The 21585-nt window shown below is 42.2% G+C and overlaps 1 protein-coding gene across 3 annotated transcripts in view; it reads left to right on the forward strand.

Annotated features, from left to right (window-relative positions):
• The window catches only part of FGD6 (FYVE, RhoGEF and PH domain containing 6), an 82858-nt gene that overhangs the window by 32803 nt on the left and 28470 nt on the right, over positions 1 to 21585 (forward strand). For all 3 annotated transcript variants that reach the window (XM_084810257.1, XM_084810259.1, XM_084810258.1), the window contains exons 3-8: positions 3202 to 3358; positions 5751 to 5818; positions 5915 to 5945; positions 14712 to 14863; positions 17038 to 17194; positions 19406 to 19493. In XM_084810257.1, coding sequence (XP_084666383.1) covers positions 3202 to 3358; positions 5751 to 5818; positions 5915 to 5945; positions 14712 to 14863; positions 17038 to 17194; positions 19406 to 19493 — 653 coding nt within the window. The remainder of the gene's footprint in view (positions 1 to 3201; positions 3359 to 5750; positions 5819 to 5914; positions 5946 to 14711; positions 14864 to 17037; positions 17195 to 19405; positions 19494 to 21585) is intronic.

The raw sequence follows: 21585 nt of genomic DNA on the forward strand, positions 1-21585 counted from the left end.
AAGCCTGCTGAGGCTTGCCCCTTCCAAGCTAGGTGAGTAACTGCACTATGACAATATGTTTTATCCTGCTTCAAAGTATATGAGCCATGAGAGGCCTAAGGATTGTAACCAGGATGCTGTTGCCACTTGCTAGAACCATTCTATAACCAGATATTCTAGCCTGAGGATATGTGATAAGCTTATTAGATTTTAAAAGGTCTTGGGGCTACCATTTTGTTTTTCCATGGCTCATTTCCAGCAGACTGACTGTGCACTACACAAGACTAGCAAACCTGTTTCTTCTGAAACTGTTGGCATGGTTGAGTTAGTTTATACTACTATATCACAGATATACTATGCTATCTAGCTTATTGATTCAGCTTCAGAATCAATTTGCGTAATACACTGCTGTGTTCCTCCAAAATATTTTATATGCTTCTTACCAAGAAACTAACTAAAGACTTAATTTACTAAAGACTTACTAAGCAACATTTTAAAAAAATGATTATCTGATGGTGTTAGAAGGGGAAGTTTGCTCACAAGATCAGTGAAACCTGTCTCTTTCAACTACTGTAGCAAGGTAGACATATCTAATTAGAAATGACATCATCTTGGGTCCTAGCAGTGGGGTGTCCCCAAAGTTAACTTTGCAATTATTGTGACAGCTGTCAGAGAGGAATATCATCAAGGTTTTTAGGATGTAGGCTTAATTTGATTTCTAGAAGAACTGGATGTTATATAATGTAATATATAATATTAGCATATAGATGGTGTGTATTTTAATTTGTGTCTTGGGAAATTATCTTAATCTTCTAGCACTAATGTGCTTTTTGTTGTAAAAATATGTCCTTGAAGCCATAAGATCCAGAAGAGGAGCCACCTTCATTGCTCTGTGGCAGAAAATAACGAGATCAAGCACATGAAGAGATCTTGAAATTTCTTGTGAACAATGAAAGAAAAAGGATTTTGGCTGAGAATTTTAAGACATCCACCAAGCTATGTAATCTGTAAAGACACTCAGATTGCTATGCTAATAATTAGGGCTGTGCACAGACCTGCTCAGCTTCTGATGTTGCGTCGAATACTCCTTAGCGGCCCCTATCCGCCTTGGACCAATTCAGACCCCCTCCACTTCGACTCGGATCCAAATCCAAAGTGAGATTTGGATATCCAGCTCACTCGTTTTTGGCGTTTTCCCATTGACTTGCATAGGAAAACACAAATGGTCATATCTTTTTCAGTATTTATGATACAGACATGAAATTTGGGGGCCTCCCAGCCTCCCAGGGGGGGACTCCAGCTGCCAAATTTCAGGCAGTTTGACTCAGTGGTTTTAGTGGTAGGCGGAGGTGAAATTTGATGTTTTCCACAAACATTCTTAGGCAAAGAGCTATAACTTCTCCCTGTTTCTGCAGACATGTGTGAAACCTTGACCTCTCCCAGCCCCCCTTGAGGGCATCCTACCCGCCAAAGTCCAGGCAGTTTGGCCCACTGGGTTTTGTGCTAGGCACAGGTTGAATTTGCTATTCCGAGAAACTCAGACCGAACTCAGAAGAGAAAATGTGTTGAGGTCACTATCCCTAATCTCTGCTGCAGGTTTCTTTGAAGTGCAAAACCACCCTTATTCAGAAGAATCACTAGCTCAGCCTCTCTCTGGCTGAATACACACATTACCTGGCAGGCAGGTTATTTTTATATTTTTATATTTTATATCAATAACCTGGAAGAGGTTATTTTTTTATTTGCTTTTGTTTATTTCTAGCACACACTGAGTAATTTGAATGCATCTTGAATGAACACTGTCAGTGCCTAGCCTGGAAGGGCCATTGATTTTTGAACGCTGGAAACCGCCACGTGGTGGACCCATACTTGCCCCACCCCATCTCCTCCATGGTGGCCTGCCTAAGCCTCTTGGGGGTGAGAGACAGATTGCTTGCAGGAGTTCCAGTGGCACTACCAGCTTTCTGCTTGCCCCTGCTGCCGGCCTGCTGGAATGTGAGGCCCTCTTCCCCAAGCAAGACCGATTGGTGCTGCCTCCTGAAGTGCAGGAGCAGGCTGCTGGCGCTGGAGTGCCCTGGCTGTTTCCCCCTGCTCAGAGACAAGACTGGGTTTTAAAAATGTAGAAGAGATAGAGTTGAAAGACAAAAATGACAAGGAATGGAATGGAGAAAGCAGAAGTGAGGGTCAACCTTAACAAACAAACACAGCCTTTTCCGCAGTCCACAAGTGACATGAACAATGGAATAGCAGGCGAGGGGGGAGCATAGCAGCAACCAGCGAAGAAAAGCTATGTTTGTTTGAAAAAAATATTGAAAAGAGAGATGAATAATACGCAGAACAAACGAGTCAGAGGAAGAAAGAAATAGGAGAAAACGGCTGCAATGGGTGCAAAGACACAGTCCCAAAGGGGCAGCTCGTGCAAGGAGCGAGGGAATGATCCCACTACAACCTAACTGTTTGTTTCCTTTTAAATATCGAAGAAAGCCTAATGGTGATCAAGAACAAAGAAACAGAAGGAGGAACTGCAAGGAATGCGTGCGTGTGCACACACACACGCCAGATCATCTAACAATACATCAGTCCCCTCCCGAAGACACAGCTAGCACAATAAACAAATGCAGCCTTTCACAGAAGTGTATATACTTCCCTCCTTCATCACTCTGATTGGAGACTGCTGGCGTAGGTTCTGGCTGAGAGTTCCTGTTCGCCAAAGCACACTCCCTCCTCCTCCTGCACTCAACTTCCCGCTTCCCCCTGCCTCTCACGTCTGCTCACCTACCCCTTTTCCTCCTCCTGCTCCTCCGTGTGAGTTTCAGAAGTTGATACGTTTTGGAGACAGCCTGTCTGGACTGCTCAGGAATTAAGTAGAGCTCTGAATATACGAGGCAGAGGAGGCACTTTGTGCGGGAGGCGCTTTGCCTCGGGTTGCCTCAGTTCTGCTGTGATCCACTTCATATCACGAGGAGGCTGCTCCGAATCTGCCCGCTTTGCCTCATCATTCGGGCTTTGTAACGAGGCGGTGCGCAGCCTTTGTAATAATTGTGATACAACCATGGTTGTGGTCCTTCAGGAAATTGCTGTCTCCCTCTCTCTTTGGATTACACTATAGAATTTAGGATTGTGTTAACAGTGAACCAAGCTTCTTTAATAAGCAGTGGTCTGTGCTTCACCCCAAAATTAAGTGGAACTATGCTTATATTATGTAGCACTTTTGTTCTGTAGGTCCTCAGTGGAAGAACTTGATGGTTCTGCTTTTGTGCTGGAAGATGTACATTCGGATGATGAGATGTTGCTGAGAGATATGAACAGCTCTGATGAAGATGATGATACCAATTCAGACTCCAGCAAAGGGGAGCTTGATACACAAGAAAACAAGCAGGTAGGGGTGTGTGTGTGTGTGTGTGTGTGTGTTTGTAGCATTAATTTGACATACCAATATTTATTTATTAGTCTATTTCTATGCCACCCTGTGATATATTCTCAGAGTGAGTCATAACAATAAGAAAAATACGATAAAAACTAAAAACCAGCAACAAAAAGTTAAACAACAACAAAAAGTTAAACAGTAGATAAATCTGTCAGCAGTAAAATCATCACAATATTAACTGTGCAAAGTAGCATTTATCTATAAGAGGTATGCTTGTGTTTTTGTCTCCATCCAAGCCACAGTCCTATTAGGTCTTCCTGGCTGTTGTCCTGCAAAGCCTTCAGTAATTGCCAGTAATTTCTGAAAATTACCAGTGACAGGAAATTCAACTGCTAGAACTTTGTGATGCACGGTCATTTTAAAAATATAATGTGCATGGGACATCCCTGCAAAGTCAAATGGGATAATTGAGTTTCATTGCAGAGCTCCTTGTATTTTTCAGTATACATGGAACTTGAGACTAATGGGCAAGCATCTTTTCTTTTTCTGGCTGCAGCTAGCCTGTCATACATTGGGGACAGTGGGGGATCAAATTTCCTAACAATCAGCTTCTTCCTTGACTGCAAAAACGTTCTGCGGCTGCAGAGGAACTACAAATCAAGTATAGATGGCTAGCTAGTTTTGCTTATTATCTGTGTATTGGCTTTTTGGCTGGTATTGGTGAAGGTGGTCCTTTAAGTAATTTGGGTCCATACTTTTTAAGTTTTTAAATGTTAAACCAACGCAGCTAGTGCAGTATCAGTGTTGTATAAGCCAGCCCCCCAGCCCCCACCAGTATCTGGGTAGGTGCATTTTGCACCACCTGAAGTTTTAAAAGTCTTTAAAGGCAAACCCCATGTAGAGTGTGTTACAGTAGTCAAGCCTGAATATCACCAAAACACGAATAACTGAGGCAAGATCAGTCCTCTACACATAGGATGCAGCTGGTGTACCAATCTAAGCTGGCAAAAAGTACTCCTGGCTGCAACCTGAGCTTCTCCAGTTAGTGCTGAGTCTAGGAGCACTCCCAAACTGCACACTAGATCCTTTAGGAGGAGTGCAGCCCAATCTAAGACCAGATGTATTCTTCTATTGAGATTGATTTCCCTACTCACGGTACTTCTGTCTTGTCTGGATTAAGTCTCTGCTTGTTTTCCCTCATTCATCCCAAAACTGCCTCCAGACATTGATACAAGAGTTCTAGAGTCTCCCTAGGATCGTTAGATGGAAATGAGATAAATTTTTTTTTTTAAGTTGTTATATATTCAAATGTGGACTGAAACAAAAAAAGTGTTTAGGGCTTTTGGAAAGGCCAACAGAGGGGACCATATGTATTTCCCTAGGGAGGGTATTCCAAAGATACAGGGCCACCACCAAAAAGGCCCTGTCTCTGGTACTTGCCAGTCTAACAGCTTTCACTGGTGGATCAGAGAAAAAGGCCTCAATCCAATCTTAAATCCCAGACAGGTACATATGATTGTAGGTGGAGCTTCGGATAACGTGGTCCCAAACCAACAGGTAGCCATTATAACTGTAGTGTATACAGCAAATATTAATTATGGTTAGCTATCCAATTCTTCTATTACCTGATTTTAAATGCGAAACAACATGCAAGAAAATCATTTGTAACATTATATCCCAGATAGTCTTGGCTTAAAAAAGATTTGTTGAAGTGAGTGCTGTTTGTCTCCACTGCCAAACAGGCATGTTCTCAATAGCGAGCCATACTTGGAGAACTAAGATAAAACATTATTCTGGCTCCATTTCTTTCAATGGATAGCAGATGCTGTTTTAAAAGCAGGTTCTGCTGCTTTCCTGAATAAGTAGAAATGGAGGCAATTGACAATTAACTGAACTTTTTTTGTATACTGGATATAATTTTATTATAGAACCAGGCCAAGTTATGCTTGTTCCAGTAAGAATGTACAAAGGGAAAGCTAGTTCAGCTGATCTGACTCATGACTTTTGAACATCTGGAGTTGTCCGTACAGTATTGTAGCACAGTTCTTGGGGGATACAAATTGTATATTTAAGTAAAGAATTTTTTCTTTTTAAAAAATAATAATGAAGACCTATAAACATAAACTAATACCAGTGAAATAGGCTCCAACAGTAAATAAGGTTGTATTGAATCCTGAACTTTCTTGTTCCAAGATAGCATGGCTAATGGTCAGGTAGTCTGCAACATCTGGAGGTCACCAGGTTGGGGAAGGCTGCTATAGAGAAATATGCAATATTATTCTAGCAGAATGTTTATATATAGGAACCTAGGATTTAGGGCTATTGCTTTCTTTAAAAAACAGCTCTCCTCTCACACACACACAGCATGTTTACTTTCTGTTAAGTTTTTTTCCCCAATTTTCAGATTAAAGCAGTTGGGAAGAAAACAAAGGTTTACCATATTGCTAAAGAAATCATGAGCTCAGAGAAAGTGTAAGTATCTGTGTAGAGTTAAATAATTCATTTAGGCATGTATGTATATTTTTCCTGTGCAGCTGAGATAATGCATTTTTGTTCTTTTTGTAATAGGTTTGTAGATGTGCTAAAGCTCTTACACATTGTAAGTATTAACTTTGTTCATGTTATGTTTACTTAAAAGTTAATAATTTACATTTTTAACAGAAATTGTATTAAACTGGAGTTATTCATGTTCCCTCTTTACAAACACTTACTATTGTATTTATTTAAAATTAATTTAGGCTGCCCTTAATGGTAGAACCATTAGAAAATAAACTACTCCAAACTCCTGGAACTCTTCTTAATAGAAACTGAGATGCATTATTTTTTCTATTGAAATGCTGCAAGCAAGAAGTTTGGACCAAATGTTGCAAATCGTTATGGAGCTTAGAATGTGCTCTGTTTGGGGCCAATAAACTTCTAGACCTCTAGACTGAAAGATGGAAATCCTGAAATTGAGCACAAGGCTGCCAGTCCGGAATGCACGTGCATTCCCAGCTAGGTCAGAATGCAGTAGAGCAGGAGGGTGCTCTTTTGTGGTTTGTTTTTGACATCTGAAAATTCTTCATTTGTGTGCACACAGGAAAACCTTCACATACTAAGAAAATGTAACACTGCTGTAACACAGATTTAATTTGTTTATGGTAGTTTGACTTATCAAGGTGCCATAAATAGCCTGTTGTGCTGAGAAAGAAAATATCATGGAACTGCCATGAAGTTTTGTGACAGAGGTTATGTAACTGAACAAGGACACAGTGACTTTTAATACTGCATTAAAAGGAATTGCTGCTTATTGCCATTCATCAGTGAAGATGTTACAGCCATATTCTGCTGTCATTTTTTAGGAAGATTCATTCTTCATTACTGCCTTGCCTTCTCTTATAATGTCTAGGCTTTTTTGTGTATACATAGAAAAGCATCCAAAGGGGGGCGGGAATATGAAAGTGAGACTTGAATAATTAGGGTGTGTTCGTGTTTAAATAGCCTTTAAGGGAATACAGTTTTCCCACTGATTGTTTTCAGGTATTACAGATAGTGTGTGAGCTTAATTTGCTAGGCAGCCAGGCTTGAACCTGACTGATCAGGTTTTTCTTTTTCTTTGGCAATCAAAGTTCAGACGCTGGTGATTGCTTGTCAGGTCAGGGCCCTTTAATTTCACAGCCATTCTTCCCTAAAGTCAGAACAAAAATGAACCTCTCCAAATATAAAGCAATTTAGTGATTGTGGCAACTGGTGCGGCTTTTTTTAATTGCACAGATTCAGCTTTTTGGATTTGGGGCACTAAAGTTACCTGCCCACCCCCTCTCTGGTTTTTACATATATTTTTCCTTTCATCCCTCACACAGCATATTTATTTTCCCCATTCTTTTCTTTTTTTTCTTGCCTCCCTACAAATTGCTTGATATCCATCTCCCTGAATATAGACCTGTCTGACTGGCAAATTCTGGTGAAAATGCTGGCTTTTACCAACAGTACAGTACAGGTGATGGTTTTGCAATTGGACAAGTATAGACCATAATGTATTAAATAAATTTGTTATACTTGAGATCCAAGCCATAATCCCTTACTCTAGAACAGATCATTGGCTTCGGTCACATGTTACATCAAACAATGATTTGGCAGTATGTGAATGACTCTTGTGCTTGCATGCTCCTTCCTCCTCCCAGCCCTTCTTCTCTTCTCTGTTCTATTTTAATCAGTTATTTCAATTTTTACAGAAGCCAGTTTGCTGTTACTTCTGAAACCGCAGGTTGTGGTTTGTGCAATCCCTTCAAACCAGGATTTCAAACCAGAATCAAACTGTACTTTTCAGTCCAGGTTTGGAGGGACTGTACAAAGCACAGTTTGCTCACTGTGATGTAATGGCAAATGTAGTTTCCATGGGAGCAACTGATTAAAACGGAGTGCACAGTGGGAGAAAGGAACATATGAGCACAAGGCTCATTCATGTAATGCCAGGTCATGTAAACCAAGACACTGGCTTCATTAGAACTTCGCTCATTGGACTATGGGTTAACCTCACTATCCAGGTTAACAAAGGATTCCTTTGTAAATAACTTTGTGCTTGTAATTCACCTAGTTGGCCAGTAGCTAGGAAGTATGACAAAAGGTGTATGGATCATATGCCATCTGGTATCTACTTCTGATGGAACATCTTTTTTGTAATAATGTTTTATTAGTATTTTCTTTAAAGATGAAAGACAATATCTACAAGAGGTGATTTAGCACTATTTGCAAGTGGATGCAAAACTATTTTTTAATAGGCAATACATGAAACTGCACCTAACTAGTCTGTAATTCAAGAATGCAGCACCTGTAACCCATTAAAATTTATTAGAGTAATTGAGCCTTTCCTGGGACTCACCTGGGAGCCATACATGCATATTAAAATCTTTTGTGACTAGACAATAGATGCTGAAGATGGACAGGTGTGCTTTTTACTTTAAAGTAAAAGTACTTCAGATTTGGTGTTAGGAAACATTTCTGATATTAAAAATGATCTTCTGTTTAAGTATTAGAAGTGTGTTTTAACACTGACACAAAGTATACACTGAATTTGACATGCATAAAATTTAGGATGGCATATCTTAACTTCACAACATTACAAGCCACTTCTGAAACTCAGAATTTCAAAAGCAGCCTGTAATGAACAGTGGAGTTTATGACTTGGTTCGCACATAATGCTAATCCATGGTTTATTTAACCCATAATTACTTCAGGGTTTGTTGCCCTACCCAGGCTTTGTCTGGCAGATGATTAAACAAACTGTGATTTGTTTTCCCAATTCGTGGGTTATTTGTTTCCCCTCTCCGTTGCTCGCACCTTCTCTGCATCCCAAATGCCTTTGTGGTGCTGTAGTACTGGCATGTAGAGTGGCTGGGCTTTTTGACCACTCTTGCCTGCTGCCTCTGTAGCCTGGCAAAACAACCCATGGTTCTGGGTTCACACGTAATGACAATCCATGTTTTAAACAACCCAGAGTTCACAACCCAACCACACACCATGGGTTCTCTTTCTGGGTTGTTCATGATTAATAAACCATGGTTTGTTAGTGCATCTGAGTTCGCACAGCATGACAACTCAGAATTCAACAATCCCTGGGTTAAATAAATGATGGGTTAGCACTATGTGCAGACCAGGTCATTGTCTATTAATGGACAGCAGAAGTGGAGGCCTCCATTGTGTGAAGAAATACAATGGAGTGTAGCCTTTCCATCCTTAATGAAAAATAAGTGAATAACAAAAAAGAGAAAATCAGCATAAGGGGCTGTAACACTGGGAGCATGTAATGCGTCTCACCAGGTGTATGAAGTCTGTGCCTTTTAACAGCTGCGTGGGAAAGCTGAGAGAAATTCAACATGCGTGGCTTTTCCCAGCATGGCAATGCAATGGTGGGGCTGAATTGCATGCAGCTCTTCAAGGTACTGAGCCTTTCTGTCAAGAAAGAAAAAGGGAGCAATTCCCAGTTTGCACTCCAGAAACACAAGAGATTGGTGATAACCATGGAGGGTTCCCCTGCACCCTGATTTCTGTGTGCCATGCTGCCGCCTCTGTCAGCATGAAGAATGCTGAAATGGGTGGGGTGATGATGTCAGTAGCGTGGCCAGTCCCACCAATGTCATCCTGGCTGCGGAGGGCCCGGTGGGGTGCAGTCCAGGGCCTCATCATGAAAGTGTTCTGCAGCCCTGCTTTAGCACATATTACTATCATGATGGCTTGCTGGTTGTCATAAACAACTGAGACTAAATGTTACCTTTACTTGATTTCAAGTAACAGCACTGCACATGCTTTTCCTGTCTTAACTATTCATATTACAAGCTACTTTTACTCCATTCTATTGTGGGAGGAAGACAACATAGCCTCAAGAATGCTTTTTCATCATCATCATCTATTTATTTATTTAATTTCTATACCGCCTGATAGCCAAAGCTGTCTGGGCGGTTCACAAAAATTAAAACCAAAGAGCACACAATAAAACAATATAAAATATACAAAACATTAAAACCACAGTATAACAATACAATCAGAATAAAGCCTAGCAGCAATGCAGGGATTTAAAATACAGATTTAAAACAGCAAAGCTAAAAGTCTAGAATGCTAAAATGCCTGGGAAAATAAAAAGGTCTTCACCTGTCGCCGGAAAGAATACAGTGTAGGTGCCAGGCGAACCTTACTAGGGAGCTCATTCCACAGCCGGGGTGCCACAGCAGAAAAAGCCCTCCTCCTAGTAGCCACCCACCTCACTTCCTTTGGCAGGGGCTCACGAAGAAGGGCCGCTGAGGATGATCTTAAGGTACAGGCAGGCACATATGGGAGGAGGCGATCCTTCAGATAACCTGGCCCCAAGCCGTTAGGGCTTTGAATGTTAATACCATCACTTTGAATCGGGCCCAGAAATGGACTGGCAGCCAGTGCAGCTGGAAAAGTACTGGTGTAATATGAGCTCGCAGGCCAGTCCCTGTTAACAATCTTGCTGCCCTATTTTGGACCAGCTGAAGTTTCCAGACCGTTTTCAAAGGCAGCCCCATGTATAATGCATTGCAGTAATCCAGACTGGAAGTTATCAGAGCCTGGATAACTGTAGCTAGGCTAACTCTGTCCAGATAAGGGCGTAGCTGGTATACCAGCCTAAGCTGATAAAAAGTGCTCTGTGCTACTGAGTTCACGGAGCCATGAAGGGCAAGGGTCAAGCACACACGTGGTCGATCGGACTTGGCCAAGCACCTTGTCCGCATCCTCAGGCCTCAATAACTGAAACTCATCCAATAAAACTGGACCAGATAGTGCTCTGAACGCCTCCACCAATGGAACTGTATTAATCATGGTGTCCAATTCATGATGAATCCGAGCAACAAAGTGCCATGCAAACTCGTCACAGTGTGCAACCGAGGTTTCCACAGTATCTCTCCCTGGCCCAGAATGTAACAGGCCATGAACCACTCGGAAAAGCTCTGCTGGACGACACTGAGAAGATGCAATGCTGGTGGAAAAGAACTGTCTCTTTGCCACCCTCACCGCCACAGAGTAGGCTTGATAGTGAGCTCTTACCTGTGTTCTAGCCGTCTCCCCTCTTGCTTCACCTCAGCTCAGGTGTATACCAAGGAGCTGGCCGGGCTCTGCTCAGCGGGAGAGGGCGCTTGGGCATGATCATGTCAACCGCCCGAGTCATCTCTGCATTCCACAGAGCGACCTGGGCTTTGATAGGAGCACCAGCCATACCAGCAGGAAAATCCCCCAGAGCCCTCTGGAATCCATCGGAATCCATTAGCCTCTGGGGGCGGACCATTTTAATAGGTCCCCCACCCTTGCAGAGGGGGAAGGCTGCCAAGAGTCTAAACCTCAACAGGAAGTGATCTGACCATGACAAAGGGACAGATGTTAATTCCTCCACTTTCAGATCACCATCCTCCTGCCCAGTCGAGAAAACCAGATCAAGCGTGTGTCCTTTTATATGTGTTGGGCTGATGACATGTTGGGACAGCCCCATGGTTGTCATGGCGGCTATGAAGTCCAGAGCCCATCCGGATACAGCAGCCTCGGCATAGAAGTAGAGATCCCCCAGGACCATCATCCTAGGGATCCTCAACACCAAGTCCGAGACCACCTCCGTCAGCTTAGGCAGTGGGTCTGATGGTCAGTGGGGTGGGCGGTACACCAACAGAATCCCTAATCTGTCCTGGGTACCCAACACAAGGTACAAACACTCAAGATCTGCACTTGAATGAGCAGGAAGCCTAGACGGAGGGATTGAATTCCTATAGACCACGGCAACCCCCCCTCCCCAACCCTTGTGTCTGTGGTGGTACTGCCCTGAGTACCCAGGAGGGCACAGCTGGGAGAGAGTAACCCCTCCCAGTTCCCCCACCCAGGTCTCAGTAATACATACCAGGTCAGCCCCCTCATCCACAATCACATCATGGATGAGGGAGATTTTATTTTGGACTGACCTGGCATTCAGCAGCAGCACCACCAGACCCAAGGGCAAACTGGTAAGGCCACCAGGAACCATCAGGTTGGGGGAAGAACAAGAAGAGGGTGTCTAGCCCCTCTTCTCCTGAGCTGGCCTGTTAATCCCCCAGCGCCATACTTTTCCCTACCCGTGACCACAGTTATGGTGGCACCTCCCTGACCCCCTGAGTTGCTCAGTGGTCTTCCCAGGCACATATTAAAATGTTAAGATATAAAATATAAAACAGTATAAAAGAGAGCAGCAGCTAAGAAGGAGCAGATACAATCTGTGTTTCCCCCTTTCTTCCTTGTCTTTAATGCTGCTGCCCTCTGCTGCTGCTATTTGCTGCTAGTATCTCTGGCTGCTGGTGTCTCTGGAGAGGCGGTGGGTGGATTTTCATATGCTCCTACTTGCTGTCTCCAAGTGCGAAGTGGAGGCTTCCCCTGAGGTGCTGCCTCTGGCAGCCCCACCTTAAGTACCTGTTTGGCAGGGGCAGAAACAGGCTCACAGCCCACCTGGTGCAGCTGGCCCTCCTTCCCACAAGCTCCTTTTCACCTAGAAGGAACCATACGTTTGTTCTTCTTTTCTGTTGGGGGGCTGGGTAGGGTGTATTGGGAGAGAGAGAGAGATGGAGGAGAAGGAATAATTGTTGTATGACTTAAGCCAAAAAGAGCTAGACCTCACCATTATTAGCCTTTTACTGTTCTACATTCATGAATAAGGGCGTTCAAGATAACACCAATCTGGCTTGTGCAAGTTAAGAGTACACACATTCCCAGCATATTTTCCCCCTTAGCACTTTTCTAAGTGTTCTTGTTAATGTTCTGCATGTTATGTTTTGCTTAAAGCTCTCTGGAGCTACTGTGTTCCATCTGGATTCTATTAGCTAGAGTAATTCTTTGACTTATTTCATTGCATGAAGGCAATCTTTGAAGGTCATGAAACCCCAGGGATGTAAAAAAGCTAGTTAAGTTTTGTGTCACCAGTTGGCTCCCAAGATGTAAAAACACTGCATTTCCATATGAATAAAGCCATTTGTTTTCATTGAAAACTAGTGCAGTTAAGTCTGCAATACCAAAAGGCACTCCTCCCCATTCCAGATTCAAGTCAAGTAATCTTAAAAGAGGTTGCAAACCACCCCAAAAAGGGGGTGGGGTAAGTGCTGGCCAATGTTCACTCCCCCACCCCACTGTGTGGTGTTTTTCTTGGCATATAAGTCTACATCTCAAACATCTGTGCACTTATTTACATAACTGCTTTGCCTTGTTTGCATGTGTACATTTATACTTATTTCACTTTGCTATATAACTGTTGCTTGGCTGAGAGAAGTGAATTTAACCAGTGAAATACATATAAGGAGACAGCATGTCCCCTGCCCCCAACACAAAAAAAGAGAGATGCAGTAAGGAGCTCGTGTTTGAGCACTTTCTCTCTCTCTGATGTTGGGTTAGGGAAGAACCCGTCCAGAAATGCGCTACCTTCTTTTAGCCCTATATCTACCCTGGTGTCTCCAGCATGCAGATGTTGGAACTGCTAGCAAAATAGGGAGATTGTGTAACGGAGCAAAAGTGAACACAAGCACTGTATTTTTGTATTGAACTGGGAGGGCAAGCAACCTCCTGTTGCTACGTTTAGATTTACACAGGAATGAGAGCTGGTTTACGCATTGCATGTATTACCTGTAAAAATGTGTGAGGGTTGGGAGTTCTAAGCAATGAAAAAATCCCTTTCAGTGGGATGTACATTTCAGTAATACATCCAGCTCTGCAAATGTTTGTGTGCATTAGACAGACACATATGGCAGGACAGCTAGGATTGGGATTTTCTGCCATGGAATGTGTGAAGAGGCTCTATGTGCCCACAAATAAATAATAATAGCTTATCATTCCCTCAGAGCAGCAGAATTCGATTTCAGAACTTTTAAAACATCTGACAAGACATAGCTCTCAATACATCCCCTGGATATGGCACTGCAGCCATTTTACTAGTAGGCCTATATGGTAAGACATTGAAATGTAGACAGAACAGATGGCAAGTTCTATTATTTGGGTCCTCCTCATCACTCCAAAGCTATAGAGGCATCTCCACTGGTTGTAGGTGGAAATGGAACAACTCTAGGAGCATAGCCATATTACGGACTTAAACCAGTTAAACAATCATTCTCTGTTCCTCAGAAAGGTAGTTCTGTGAACATAAGAAGAGCCATGCTGGATCAGACCAAGGGTTCATCTAGTCCAGCATTTGGTTCACACACTGGTCAACCAGCTGCCTGTGGGGAACCCACAAGTAGCACATGAGTGAAATAGCACCCTCCCACTCATGTTCCCCAGTAACTGGTGTACATAGGCTCACTGCCTCTGATACTGGAGATAATATATAGCTGTCAGGACTAGTAGCCATTGATAGCCTTATCCTCCATGAATTTGTCCAATCCCCTTCTAAACCATCCAGATTGGTGGCCATCGCTACGTCCTGTGGGGGAGGAATCTCTTCTCACCAATGACTTCTCACCAAACTTCTCTCCCTAGGATTCTTTGGGGGAAACCATGACAGTTACAGTGCTGCAAGACTGATATAAGTTTGTAGTGGAAGTTTGTACTCTAGATAGGGCCAAGGTTTTAGATCGAAGAGAGAAATAGGATATAGCTCTAGAAATAGACTGTTGCAGAACCTGAATCTATATTTTCTATTCAGCTAAGCATAGGATCAACCCTGCCTGAATTTCTTTTTTTTTTTCTTTTTTTTACAAAGCTCAGAAGTGTCTACTTAACTTTGGGCCGCATGTCCAGTCCTAGGGTTCTTGGCCAAACGGTCTGCTGCATGTGTACAAGGGAAGTCATGTAAGCTGCATTGTTGCTTACAGACCAGTTTCTCAGAGGGTGTGTATGTTATGTGTGTTTCCCATTTGTACTATAATAGGATTTCCGGGATTCAGTGGCACATGCTTCCAGGCAGCTTGGAAAGCCAGTAATTGAAGACAGGATCCTGAATCAGATCCTGTACTACCTACCTCAGCTGTATGAGCTTAATCGGGACCTCTTGAGAGAATTAGAAGAACGGCTGTCTCACTGGTAACTATGCATATACAGGGCACATATTTCTTCTTACTAATTGGTTGACACACTGGGATATTGATCCTAAAGATAGTCAGACGTCTAGTAATGTGTGCCTTTTTTAGTCCACAAAGATGATTTCTGAAGTGGAGAGTCTGCTATTGTGGCTATTTTCAAGCAAAGATTTTCATTAGGTGTGTGGATGTGTTTATGCACACATTTATGCACTCATTTATGCCACTAATCTAACTAGCTTGGCATTTTGGTCGGAGAACAGGGGTCAGAGGTACCAAGTGCCTTCTCTTCTTCCTCCTTACTCTCTTAATGATGAGCAATCTGTTCTTAATGAGCCTAGAAACTCTTGTGCCAAACTAGACATGATGTTGTTCATGTTGTTTAGGGGTGTGTGTGTGTGTGTGTAATAACTGATGCCAATAGCAAGTTTTCTTCCATTGCGAATAGCAAGCGCAGGGAGGCCTGATTCAGGTGGAGAACATGGAAGGGCAAAGGATTAAAGCCTCCCTTCCCCTTAAGGTCCTGATCTGGCTCAACCTCTACACCAGCTGTTTGTTTAAAGAAAAAAACAACCATGCAAGGCCAAATGATGTGAAAAACATCACAACTAGCTTGGCTCCTAGGCCATATTTCCATGACAATGGAAGGAGAAGCTAGTGGAGGAGTACTGGATTTTTTAAAAGGAATCGGCTTTGCTGTGAGCAGGGCTCCATGAGCAGATTCTCTGGACCTGTAAAATATCGCTTCATAGAACATACTTCCTGGTGGGGGTGGGGGTTGGAGTGAACGTCATCTGACTGGCAGGGGCTGCTCAACCAATAAGAGAGGCTTCCCCCCTCTCCCCCCTCCCCCTTTCTCCTTTCCCCTGAAAGTCCAGATGCACCTGCATTTTAGGAGCAAGCCTCATTGAACACAATGGGAGTTACTTCTGAGTAGACATACATACATATGCTTATGCTGGGAAAGAGGTGGGGAGAACACAAAGACGGAAACCAGCCCCGATTTTAACCCACAGGACCTCATTGACCACAAGGGGAGTTACTTCTGAGGAGACACTAATGGGTTTGTTGTGGGAAAGAGATGGAAAGCAGCCCCCATTTAATGCACAGGATCTCTATACGGAAGCTGTGAAGTAGTTACTTCCTAAGGCAATGAATTGGAGCCTTGAGATCGCGCTTAATCGCACTTAAGGAATTGGGCTTTAAAATGTGCCATTTCAATTGTGGGGGATCTCTGAAAGTTCTGATGTGGGCATTCAAAGGCAAGCCTCATTCAGCACAATGGGAGTTACTTCTGAGGAAACGCTAATGGGTTTGTTGTGGGAAAGAGAGCAGTAAACACAGACACAAACCAAGGAGAATCAAGATTGCACTGTGCCATGTCCATTGAGGGTGTTCTCTGATATTTTCTGTGGGCATTCAGAGGGCAAGCCTCATTCAGCACAATGGGAGGAAACACCCCTTGACTGGGGTTATGGTGAAAGGCACACCCCTGGGCAGGGCTAGCATACCTGAGCTAAATGCGAGGGTTGGGGCATACAACAACTGTTCTGGGGAGAACCTGACTTAGGGAAAATAATTGGACTTTAGCAGTCTCAGGAAATCCGTTTTTCCCTGATAAGCTCCAGGGTGGCTGCTGGATGGCCACGACGTCATATATTCCTAATGACCTCAACATGCAGCTGGCCCGGAGTAAATCGCTAGTGGAAGCACCCCCCTAGTCTAGTGTTGTCCAGCAGGGATGGAAAGGGAAGTGAAGGAAATGCTCACCTCTGCCATTTTTCTCTTCTTGAGAAGCCAAGCCTGAAAAGGTTCGCTGACTCTAAAAGGGCCCCTCTTATCAGCTACAAGGGCATATGCTGAGAAGTGGTGGTTGTCCAAAGGTGAGATTTAGCTCACACAACACTAGTTGCCCCCTGTAGATTTAAGATGTTTGTTTGGATAACAGTATACTGGAATATGTTGCAAAACTGGAAGCCGGTTCAATCCTAAACACATTACAGGGCCAGAGTCTAGCATTGCACATCCAGAGTCATGGGTGTGGCACTGTTTCCCAGGATCCTTTTGTCCTCTGGGTAAGGAGGTTATGAGGGAGAACTGAAAGTGAGGGAAAATATGCTTCCTCCATGCTGTATTCTGCAGGTTTAGTTTCTAATTGTTTACGGTGTTAAATTCTAGGATTGACCATCAGAGAATTGCTGATATATTTGTGAAAAAAGGACCTTACCTAAAAATGTATTCCACTTACATCAAAGAATTTGATAGGAATGTAGCCCTCCTACATGAGCAATGTAAGAAGAATCCTGGGTTTGCTGCCATCGTTCGAGATTTTGAGGTAATTAAACATTTGTAAACATGTCTGTCCACACACAGTATCTTTTGCCTTAAGAGTTGTTTAAGGACTGCGTTATACAAAATGCACATGTCTTATCAGGTGTAGTGCACATAGTTTTCTCATATTGTGCCCTTTTAAAATGCATGTGAGTGGACATTCTATACGTTCCCAGGAGTGGCTTGCATTGATTTTATAGGATTAAGCAATGAAGATTAATAACATCTGATAAGCAACATATATATTGTACTTGGATGTCATATCTGTCTGCTAATGAATAAGTAATATGTATATTTTTGGTATAATGTTACCAAGAGAAATGCAGTAGTGGAAAGGAAGGGAAGCATTTTAAACACTTGAACTAACATACTAACTGAAACAAAGTACTATGAATGGCTCATTCTCCAAACGTCAAATATAAGGAAGATATGGAACCTCTATATGATCAAAAGATTTTATTGTTAATTTTGGGTGCCAAATTGTCATCCCCCCAAAAAAATCACCTTGCTTTATTAAGAAATTAAAAGAAAAACATTTATATAACCGTTATTTAATTGGAGTAAATACCAACTCCTTTTTAAAATCTCCACTTAAAACTCCTACAGATAAAGCATATGCAACTCTTGTACACAGAAATTTCTCTGTTCTGTAGACTTCCTCTTAAGTACGTGGAAAACTGATGCGAGAAGGGTCTAATTCACCAATATAACCTAGAATAGGCATTGTGGAACATTGCTAGGGGGACTTCTGTTTTCTTAGATGTTTCATTTTTAATGAACTCGGAAACCTGAAGTGGGAAGCAACTATTAAGGCCAAAAATAGTTTTATTTCAGGAAAGTTGGTCACAATAGACCAGTTCTTACAGCTAGCAAGTAGGGTTGCATCAGATGCAGTTTAGCCACTCCTTTCAATAACTATACATGGATACACTGACAAATGTAAAAATAAGAGGTCATTTTCCTTTATTAGCAAGCCTGTAATCCCCTCAGCCTCCATCAAACAAGGAACTGGACTAGATGGCCTATAAATCCTTGTCCAGCTCTAGGATCCTGTGATTTATGCAAGTCCTATGTCCACAAGAAAATAATTTTCAGGCAATTTTAAATGGGTGGAATGTTAGAGGCAGGCCATCTCCCTTGGGTAAAACTGTTTTTGTTTGGACCATAATGCAAACTCAAAGTATCATGTCTTCATGTCTCTTTACTTATGATTTGCCTAGTTTACTGTGTCTAGATTTGAGTGTCTTAGATTTGTTAAACTGAAAATTGTTATTTGCTGTAACCTTTTGCAGCTGCCTGCCTAGTATGTGGCACAAAAGTAGAAGTAATGATATGTATTTATTTATTTACAACATTTGTACACCACTTCCCATCTAAACAGATTCTGGAGCAGTGAACAACAAGAGATAAACTGAACAAAACATTTTTTAAAAATATATTAAAATTATTCTTTAAAAAACAGAGCGCTAATAAAACCAAAGCTGGTTAACCAAGGAAGGCTTCCTGGAAAAGAGCTGTTTTCATGATATACTTGGCTTATATGGAGATGGACAGGGTTGAGGAGTAAACTTTCAAAACAATGAAGCCACTAATGTAGGGGTAGGCAACTTTTTGGGCCTGTGGGAACATTTGGAAATTTGAGAAACTGTCCTGGGCACAGCCATAAAATGGCTGCCATGAGTGGGCACGACTAGTCACAAAGGACACGTAACCTGCCCAGAGGGATTCATGGGAAATTAAGAGGGCAGCAGCTAAAGGCTCCCATATCTCTTTGAAGCAAACCAAGCTGCCAGTAAGAAATTATAAAAATATTTTTAAAATAACAATTGGGAGAAATAGGATGTCCCAGTGGGCATCAAAGAAAGGATCTAGGGCACCACATTGCTCCACTTATGTCATTGCATATGCTGGTGCGACAGCATTTTCCTGTCACCTATTGGTATTGCCCTAAAGGTCACTTACACTAACACATCATCATTGGTGGCAGCAACATGGTTGGATACTGCCTATAGCAAGCTGACATGCTAGATAAATCTTACATCAAAGGAGGTTTCTAAATTCAAGTCTATCTCTGGTCTTCTTCTGGTGATATAAAAACCAATTAAGAACTTACTTTTCCAGCGTACAGTAGCAGCAGTAAACTGTTGAGCTGAGATAAGTTATTTTAAAGGAATGTTAGTTGATGTTTTAGAATTCCGGGTGGTTTGTTTTTCAGATGAGTCCTCGCTGTGCGAGCTTGGCACTAAAGCACTACTTGCTCAAGCCAGTTCAGAGGATCCCCCAGTACAGGCTGCTCTTGACAGGTAAAAGTCAGCTTGACAAGCTAAAAGCCGTTCTGAATATGTAGCAATCTCAGCTCAACAAAAAGTATTTCACTTGAATTTAGATGTGTGGTAACACTACTATATTGCTAGAAATTCTTCTGGCCTATTCTAGGGTGGATGAAAATGCAAAGGAAGCATGCTGTTCATTCTTTTTTATCTGTTAAATAAATTTGGATAGTGATAAGCATCAGCCTATGATGTTATACTATGTTTCCACAGCTGTTTAGTCTGGTCCTGCTGTTCAGGATAGAACAGGATTGATTTCAAAACGGAAAGGGAGGCTCTGAAAACTGCTATAATACAAATATTTTTCTTATAACAAATGCTGATCCATGCATATTCTGTACTTTTGGTGATGTTGTAGAGATTATACAAGTTTTTTAAAAAAAATCTGTATTCTACCCCTCTGTAAAACCTACTTCTTGGGAGGGAGGGAGCAGGGGGTTGTCTTTAAAATTGCAGTCTTAAACACACTAGGAAGTAAATCTCACTGAACTTAGTAGGACTTCTGTGTAAACACGCATAAGGTTGTGCTGTACATTACTCTTATCAGTTGTAAGAAAACAATAATGTGAGTTTCTTCTCTAAAATTTAGTTGCCAAGGTTTAAAAGGAAAAATTTGTAGGCATATCGTATTAATGTATTATACAGATCGTCAGGGAAAAATTATTTTCTCTAGAGTAGCAGTACATTTGTTACTCAATTATTAAGTACTTTTGTTACTCAATTGTTTGAGTAACAAAAAAACAACAACCCCAGTGTAAACTTTGTCTAGATCTGTAGCAATAGCTGAGGCTGGTATATAATTGCATGGAACATGGAAACAAAGTTGGGAAGTTCCAATCTGTGAGCATTTGCCTGGAGAAAATATTGTTGACATGTTTTATTGTGTAAAAAAAGTCTTCAGCTCCTTCTCACTTTCAAAGCCAAACTTGGGGCCCCATCTGTTATTATACTGGTAAGGAATGGGAGCTGCAGCAGCATGTGTGCCTGTCCTGTCACACACACAGAAACCTATGGTAGAAACCCACTCAATAAGTTACTTTGATATTCACCACAATATGAATTGAGGATGACCACTCGTTTTCAAAGATTAAACATGCTATTTTGGGCTGCATTAATATAGCTTCCTAATCACAGGAAGTACTAGTTACCCTCTACTCAGCACTAGTTAGGGCTCATCTTGAGTATTGTGTCCAGTTCTGGGCACCACACTTTAAAAAGGACGCAGACAAACTGGAGAGGGTTCAGGGGAGGGCAACAAAGATGATCAGGGGACTGAAAACAAAGCCCTCTGAGAAGAGACTGAAAGAACTGGACATGTTTAGCCTTGAGAAGAGAAGATTGAGGGGAGATATGATAGTGCTGTTCAAGTACTTGAAAGGTTGTCACAGAGAGGAAGGCCAGGATCTCTTCTCGATCATCCCAGAGGGCAGGACATGGAATAATGGGCTCAAATTACAGGAAGCCAGATTCCGGCTGAACATCAGGAAAAATTTCCTGACTGTTAGAGCAATATGAACCAATGGAACCAATTACCTAGGGAGGTAGTGGGCTCTCCCCACACTGGAGGCGTTCAAGATGAAGCTGGACAGCCATCTGTCAGGGATGCTTTGACTTAGATTCTTGCATTGAGCAGGGGGTTGGACTCGATGGTCTTATAGGCCCCTTCCAACTGTACTATTCTATGAGTCTGTGTCCGCTTCTAGTAGGAGAAAATGGAAAGAAACAGAAACAAAATAGTGAACTATTGATCACTTTTCCACCATCAGTGAAGTTTGGGGCGGGAGGAATGAATTCTGTGCACTAGCATTAACCTACGCTCCTTTCTCTGGCTGTTTGTTCCCATCTAGCTATTCAGTACTCTTACATGATTGTATTCATAATGAATAATGGAGGTGGGGCTGCTCTGCTAGAAATAATTCAGTGCTGCACTCCGTAGTCGATCATATGTAGTCGAGCCAGATGTTACCCATTTTCCCTGAAATGAAAACATTTTTCTTTGTTGCTTTCATATTTCTGTAGGTTTTTTGCAGAAAGGTTAACTCCGTTGCCAAAGATGCAGAGAACA

This window comes from Heloderma suspectum, chromosome 7 (genome assembly GCF_057233095.1).
Source record: "Heloderma suspectum isolate Gila_16-S chromosome 7, 16-S_ref, whole genome shotgun sequence".
NCBI lineage: Eukaryota > Metazoa > Chordata > Lepidosauria > Squamata > Helodermatidae > Heloderma > Heloderma suspectum.